Raw genomic sequence first — 8315 nt, forward strand, 5'->3', positions numbered from 1 at the left:
TCCATTGCTCCCCTCTTAGTACCTGGAATCCCCAGAAGAGGGAACTGACTGGCCAGCAACTGGTGCAAGAGATCGATATTTTTCTATCTCCTTCCAAATCTCTTTCTTTCTCACAGCTCTGCAGCAAGTGGCCAGAAACCTGAGTATGTTCCCCATATGGAGACTGAATTTCAGATGTTGCATTACATCAGTCTCTGCCATTGATTTATTATAGGCTGGAATGATTTGCCTGCCTGTGTCATGTTCAGTTTCTCAAAGAGAGAGGGACTCATAAACCCCAGGATCTGCCTGGGTGTGACTGGCCTACTCTGCCAATGAGTAGCTAACTGATAGTCCACTGAGGGTTTATGATATGCCACTAAAGAGTTTAATGGATTACCAAGCAAATGCTGTGTGAAGTCTTTATAAAGCTCCAGCTTCGCACTGGGAGCATAGTGCTTTGGCCTATGAGTTAGTCTGAGTGCTAAGAAGAGAGAAAGTTTGAGACACAAAAGAAAGACAGAAAAAGACCAAAGCCAGAGAAAATAAATTATATTCAGGTTAGGAAAGTCTATACTCTGCAGGCACTATGAAAGGCTTTCTTTCTTTTACAGTCCTTGCAGTCCTTACACTGGTGCACAGCTGCCAAGCAGTCTACGTTCAGGTGAGTTTTCTGCTCTTTAACTTGTTGGTATTAGAAGTTCAACAAAGTACTGTTACTATTTCAAGTATCATGGCTGCACCAGGAATCTTGAACTAAATCAATAGACCCGAATTTTTGCTTTGCTCTGGCTTGATATCCAACTTCATGTCCCTATGATTCAGTTGTTCTTTCTGTAAAATACTTGAGGTATTTACTAACATGCTGCTGCAGTTTAACTTTACAAGCCATATCACTGCTCTGAAATCCCTTGCTGACTGAGACACAGCATTTCCAGATTTTTCTTTTGCACATAACCCCTTTGTGTTGTGAAGCTGGAAGAACAGGGAACACCTCTGACTTTATAGAATGATCTAAACAGGATGTGAGAAAAGAGAAATAATCTTGTCTCGACTGCTTCTAGGCAGGAAGTTCTTTATGAACATGATCTGCAAGCTTCTGTGATGGATCCTACACGTCACATTAAAAAAAGGTGAAAGAAATGCTAAGCTGGATCCAATGAAATATTAATAAGCAGATAAGCTATTAGAGGAGGCTATATCACATTTTCCAAAGTACACAGCGCCTATGACTGGTATTACATGCAACATGGAAGCAGCTAAGAAGGTGCTTCAGTGCTCTTGACTGTACTTGGGACTGTGGACCTGTTTGCAGTCATCCTTAGAAACCATTCAGGAGATTTCAGGTTGATTGCAATGTAAATAACTTCCTCAGAGTACCAAGAGAGCTAATATTTCTTAAACAATTCTTGACTCACTTTATATGTGTGCCGTAGGTATGCCTTGAAATATCCTCTTTTTCTCATTTGGATGTCAGAGATATCCAGAGATACCAGGTTTAAGTTATTCCTTTCTTCCAAACCATTCTTTAACATTTTGAGACTCCAGGGGAACACATATCTTCCTACTTAATAAAAAAAATCTCAGTTTTCCACTTGGAGGCATTAAAAAAACCCTAAACGTGACTAGTGTTTCTAGGTTGGGTAAAAGTGTAGAAAGTGTAGCTCTGGAGTTTTAGCTTCTCTCTGCAGATTCAATTCTTATCTCATTAACCATTAAATCTGTATTTTCCCCAATATATGGGCAGTGTACTCTGCATGTGTGTTGCACTCCTTTCACTTGCACTGCTTGAGTTCCCTAAGGTCTGACTAATTACTCAGTGCACAAAGTTGGATTATGTTCTTGTTTTCTGAAATTCTCCCTAAGACTTCCCTTCCCACTCTTGTACTATATCAGAAGTTGTTCATTTAACAGAATGTTTTTCAAAGCAGAAGTGAAGTTCATGTGACTTCATATCATGTTTTTAAAGACTGAGTATCACTATCTCCACACTTTCCATCATAGATCTTAAATGAATATGGTGGGAGAAGGTTTACTAGGTGTAGAGCGAAAACAGAAAAACCAGAGATGTATTATTTTGGCCTGCACTATTTCTGTGATAAAATCTCTTAGTTCAGCAACACAGTATGCACTTTCACCTTGGAGGAAAGATGCTGCTCAGATTGAGATCTCTCTAATATATCTTTTTAATCTGAGGTGTTAGGGGGTTTGTTTATTTTTTTATTATTATTCCTTTGGTTTTTATCACCAGGACGTACAGGTCTCAGGGTTCATTTCTACTTTCCAGTCTCTCTGAAACTGTCCCTGTGGAATTCCATCCTTTTTTAGTTCTCTGTTTTATGTTTTCGAGATCTTTGACCAATAGCTGAATCAGCTGAAACTGCATTTATACAGTAAAAGTTAATTTTTCATAGGCAACTAATTAATCTGAATAAAATGGTACACTAATTGCAAGTAGAAAAGAGACTTATTAAGTACGTGCATGTTCGGAGTTTATCTGGTGTGGGTTGTTTGGTTTTTTGGTTTTTGTTGGTTTGTTGTTTTTTGGGGTTTTTTTAATTCTTTAACACCAAAATTCTGTGATTCTGTAAAAAAAACCCCAACAAACCAAAACCAACTACACCCCCACACACACCCCATATCTCACACTATTCAACATTGGGCTTATGAGACTATGAAACGAGTGACAATATTTTGTCTCAAGCTTTATCAGAGTCACTTCACTTTATTGCTTTGAATGAGTAGATGTTACTTGATCAACTTGCTGACCACATGTCAGTCATTAAACTAGGTTAAAACACATGCTAAAGATCAGTTTGAAAATGCTTATTTCTCTTTTTGGCCAAACTTATTGTCTACAGACATAAACAGACTTTATGCGTCTAAGCTTAACAATAGCAACACCTCAGCAGTGGGACTCACTTGAAACTGAGGGAGTGACCATTAGCAGATTCACAAGGTCTAGCAGTCTAAAACATGGAGTAGTATTTCCCAGAATACTCTCCCAGCCTTCTGAAGCTTTTGGTGTAAGCTTTGAGTCAGAACTGTCTTGTATTTATGCTGCCAATAACTTGTGTTTCATTAATTGTGTGGACAAGTTTTAAATTCATGGAAACTTGCCACAGTACCTTGGGGTGAGGGATTTCAGCTCTTAACAATGTGTAATGTGAAGGAATAGCTCCTTTTGTGTGGTTAGAGCCTGCCACATGACAGCCAACACTTGAAATTCTCCACTGGTGTATTAGAAGAAAGAGTGAACAAAATAAATTCCCATTTACCCTCATTCAATTCATAATTTTGTAAATTTCTACCACATATTGCCCAGTCATCTGTTTTCTAGGCTGAAGATTCCCAGCCTGTATCTTTCAACCCCAGATTTTATGGGTCTCTCTCATGGGAGTGCACTAGTTCTGCCTCCATCCACATAACACATAACACGTGACACATAACGAAACACATGACACATCACTGCTGCTCTGTCTTAGCCTTGAAGAGCTGATCATTTTGCCTTCATTCAACATTGATTTTATCTAGGCTGTGTTTCAACACTTTCTTTTCCCTGTATTATAGTTTTTGGGAGAGCTTATGGTTGAAATGGAATGGATTTGGCTAAGGACTGACTTCCTGACACTTTTTAATTTCTGGTTCTCTCTACATAGGATGGAGACTTGAAATTCTCTCTTGAGTCTGTGAAGAAGCTAAAGGAGCTTATGGATGAGAACAGATACATCAACCGTCGCATGGTGGTTCCCATGTCTAGCTATTCTCCATGTAATGAAAAAGATCTCCCTGAGGAGTTCCAATCTGTGTGCAAAAGAGAAGATGCATCCATGATTTTTGAGAGGCTAAGTATGTAGCTCGTATTTCATAGTTGCCATTTTGGTCACACTTTTCAACCTTAAGCATTCAAATAGCAGCAGGCAAAGAAACATAATTATGGTTCTGTCACTTTGAAAGAGGCTGAGAGAGTCCATGTTGCCTTTCTACTACTCCTTCTGCAAGGGTTGGACTACACTAGCTGTGAGCTCCCTTACAAGAGAATTCTTGCTGTGCTGAGCTTAGCTGTAGCCTGCACAGATCAGGCTGCTGTAACCATGAAAAATGTTCTTCCAAGTAGCTGCACACTAACTTACATGACTTAAAGTGAGAGAGCCCACAATCTCCCCTGGCTTACAGGAAAGTCAGGGTTGTATCACTCAGTTCTAGCTAACTATAAGTTGTGAACAGGTCCAATTGCTCTCTCTAATCAGTGTAGAAGAAGATGTTTTTCCAGGCAGCCTAAAAGAGGTGTGAGATATAAATGAAGTGAGTCAGTATTTGCCATTATCTGTCTCCAAGACATGCATGGTGATTCTTGAACTGGCTGCTTCTGGCAGGTGCACCCACCTGATGAAAATGGGGGCTTCCTGGCTGCTGAAATGTAGTGGCTGTTGATTTCCTTTTCTCATGCCCTCATTCTCAGGGCTTTATGGTATTTTGGGCCCTTGGTCAATGGGAGCTGATATTGACCATGGATCAGATTTGGCTTGGATATAAATGGAGTCCCATGGGGGAGCCATTTTGAGTGGAGCAGCACGCTGTGGTCGAGGGCTCTCCCCTTGGGTCAGGACACTGCCCTGAGAAGTTCCTCGAGGTTGAGAGACCTCCTTTTTTTATGTGAGTGACAGAGCATTTTGGATTGTCGTTAAAACTTAGGAAGTGGTGATAGTTTTGTTCTCTCACAGAATTTTGAATCTGCCATTGTATGTTTGTGGAGTGCTAGTTAATTGTGTTGACAAAAAAACTGGGGGTTTTTTGGTTGTTTTTTGTTCATTTGAGAGCCTCTGCAACACTGCTACAGGGTCTGATTTTTTAAATTTTATTATGTTGCATATATCTGTTGTCCAGTACAATGGACACTTTAGGAGGAAACACTACCAATATAATGAATGTTGTGATGCTACAAGCCACATCCCCACCACCCTCCCACAAGATGTCCTATTGTTCTCTTGCCTCCACATGTTCCCATTATTTCCCCAATGAATTCAGGTTTTATTTCATTCTTTAAGCCAGATTTTTGCAAGAACTAATTTTACTTAGCAGTAATAACTCCAAGGAACATTAAAACTCATAAAACAGTAATGGAAAGAAGCCTCCAAATCCCTTGATGTGTGGCTGTGCTCTCTAAGAAATTCTTTTGCCATCTCACTGAAACCCTCTCATTTCTCTCCAACAGACCTGGCTGTCCAAGACCCTGATTTATGTGAAATCTGTGCCAATGCTGCCTGCGCTGGTTGCTTTTGAGTAAAGATGAAACAATTCAAAGAAGATGTGTCAAGCTAGGAAGTTTGTGCATTCATACTGCAAGATCGCATACTTTCACAAATCACTATTTGGGCTCCATCTCCAGTACAATCAAACTGGAACTGCTAACTCATGTAGACATACCAGGACTAGTCCTGAAGTAGTCAGATAAGGTGTCACCTGTAGTTCAGTTCTGGCTACAAGGAGACTCTAAACATCATCTGAGAGGTTTCAGTCCTGCATGAGATGTATCACACTGGAACGAAAATGTCCTAGGCACAGTTTCATTATCCAATATTTTGTCTGGATTGGAACACAATGAGTGAAATTGAGCAGTCTCCTGCAGCTTTTTTAATATCTAAATCTGCCTGTGGTTTGGCCTCACCCACACCTAACACCCCCACAGCATTGGGTTATCATCTTTTCCAGCCCATGGTTTCCAGTGTGTGGATAACTGTATCTCTACCTGTAGGTCTACATGTGACATGTATGTTTGTAACAGAACTGCAGCAAGTAACTTGTCCCCATGTTACTGGTGTTTAGCAACACTTTCATAGCTAGAAAATTCTCAGTCTGTTACTTGTAGAACCTTTTGCCAATTTAGGGAATGGATGTGGAGGAGCACAGGAACACTTTCTGCATAGTTGTATGGAAGCTCCCTTCTTTTGACAGATATTCATGTTCATTAGGCTCCATTTAGGAGAAAGGAAGTCCAAACTGCAATGCTGGAATCACTCTGAAATTAAAATATTGCCTTGTGTTTTTATTTATTGGTGGCAAGATTGGGAAGAAAGGATCTGCCCATGTTTATATGCTGTGTATGAAATAAAATCTAGTAACACTTTGGGGTTTTTTTTCGTTTATGTTTTTGCTGGGTTCTGGGATAGGGATTTTTGGTGATAGTCTGCTTGCCTACTTGCTTTTCTCCTATATAAGGTCTTTCATGTCTGGGTCTTCACTGGAATAAAAGATATTAATATTGTCCTGAACTTAAAACAATTTGTGGTCCTCGTATGAACCATAGTAATATAAGATGGCATGATAGCTTTTACATTATTCCTTTTTACTTTTAACTGTTGAATTATTATCTCAATTTCATATATATGGGCCCTCAACTCAGAAACCAAGTTCTCCGAAGACTGTCAATGCTATAGAGCATTGACATTCTCTATCCCAAGATCTAGGTAACTAAATCAAAAACTGATGTTCAAAAAAAAAAAATAGTATTAGGTGTGTAAATTCCTGTTTCATATGACAGAAAAGCTATGTGGATGCAGAAGAAAATTCCCCACATCCAGTACGTTGACCACTCCAGGACAAAAAAAATCCAACAGCGAATGCCAGAGTTCACACTAAGGCTTTTCCTGCTGCCTTGACATTGGCACCTCTGGGAAACTGGATTTCCTGACTCAAAACACTACCTCAGCTTATTTTAACCCTAAAGTTATTTCTCTGAATATAAAAAATGTGGCTTATTATTTTCTCTGAAAACTGATGTGACAAATTATTAGGTCTTAGCACAACACCTTGGAACAGCTTATGTAGAGAGGTCAGGTTATGCACTTTGCAAGGTAAACTTGCTGGCAACAAGACTAGAACCAATTTATTCCTGCTGATAGGCTGCCAGTGTTCAAGTGGGGTGTGAGGGCTGGATGCATAACAGAAGAGCGAATGATGGAAAAACAAGATATATTTCAAAGAATTATCCCCTAGTTTTCATTGCCTTTATTGACAGAGGTAAGACAAAGTCTTCAGCCTTTTGCTCAGAAGCAGTAAGCTGCTGGCTCAGCTCAGTTGTCTCACCTAATTGTACCTTTCAAGGGCAGAGGTGAGAAACATCCTAAATTCTAACATTAGCCAGTGTCCTCAGGTGTGCCAGATACCCTGAGATTAATAACATATTTCAAGTCTATTCCTCCCACAGCCTTGACTCAAAGTGTGTCCCAGTGCGCAGGGATCTGGGCAAACACTCTGCTTCCCAGACAGCTCCACTGTCCCGAGGCACAGCAGACATTCAGACACAACCTCTGTGGCAGGAAGATCTGGATATGAGAACTGCCTTGTATCCCTGACTAGATGGAATCACAGGGAGGGTCCAGAGACCTGGATGGGAACATTGTGGATTGCGCAACAGCCTGAATTTTGGCATGGTGGCTTGGACTGAAACCTGGGGGAAGTAAGAAGTGTCAAGCAAATTTTATATAAGCTCCTTCTAATTTGTTGGCCAACATAAAAAAAAATGCTAAACAGGTGATTATTCTATTTTGAAAAAAACACATTTCAAGCTGAGGATAGAACAAAACTGCATGGCATAAACATGCTGACGTCACTTGAGAAAGAACAAACATTTGCACGCTAACTGCCTTTGTCCTTCTCCGTTTTGATTTACAGTTATCAAGGGACAGAAATGTAATTTTAAGAGCATGAGTTTTTGAGAACCTTTGTGGTACAGGACCCTGACACTGGAAGGGATTTTACATAAAACAAATGTGTATTCTATTTATATGATAGGCCTGTAAAATCACACATTGTAGAGAATGATGCTGTGAACTGGTCCCAGTATCCTCATCCATGCTAAGAAATAAATAGACTTGTAACAACAACAACAAGGACCTGCAGACCCTTTCAGCATCACTGCCATAACCTCAAACCAGTGTGGAGCGTAGTATGAGGCCTTGAATAGAAACATAGAAGAATTAAAAATATTCAGGTGATAAGTAAGGGAAGCTGTTCCTGATTGTTAGATGAATCCCAGACTAAGGAGTTGGGACTCTTTTCAAATGCTGTCAGGCTTTTTTCCTTCCATAACTGACTTGAGTGGATCATGTTTAAAGCAAGTTTATTATACAAATTCAGTGTGAGTTTTAGTACTTTCCCCCCAATTTAATAGTTCTTTTTCAGAAAATATTTCAGTGAGCAATTTCATGCAAGTGTCTGTGGTGGTGCAATTCTTACCCCTCCCTGCCCTCCTTGTTGGGCTGCTTGGTGCCAGGTGTGATTCCATCCACATTCCCCCAGGCCATACGCCCTCTGTGGAGATAAGGACTGATAAC

At 40.1% G+C, this 8315-nt stretch overlaps 1 protein-coding gene across 1 annotated transcript; it reads left to right on the forward strand.

Annotated features, from left to right (window-relative positions):
• The first annotated feature begins 504 nt into the window (after positions 1-504).
• GUCA2A (guanylate cyclase activator 2A) lies at positions 505-6093 on the forward strand. The gene is made up of 3 exons (XM_026862966.1): positions 505-643; positions 3639-3828; positions 5195-6093. The coding sequence occupies exons 1-3, from the start codon at positions 569-571 to the stop codon at positions 5260-5262; spliced, it is 333 nt and encodes a 110-aa protein (XP_026718767.1). The 5' UTR covers positions 505-568; the 3' UTR covers positions 5263-6093.
• The last annotated feature ends 2222 nt before the right edge of the window (positions 6094-8315 follow it).

This window comes from Athene cunicularia, assembly GCF_003259725.1.
Source record: "Athene cunicularia isolate RWA chromosome 21 unlocalized genomic scaffold, athCun1 chr21_part1, whole genome shotgun sequence".
Taxonomy (NCBI): Eukaryota; Metazoa; Chordata; class Aves; order Strigiformes; family Strigidae; genus Athene; species Athene cunicularia.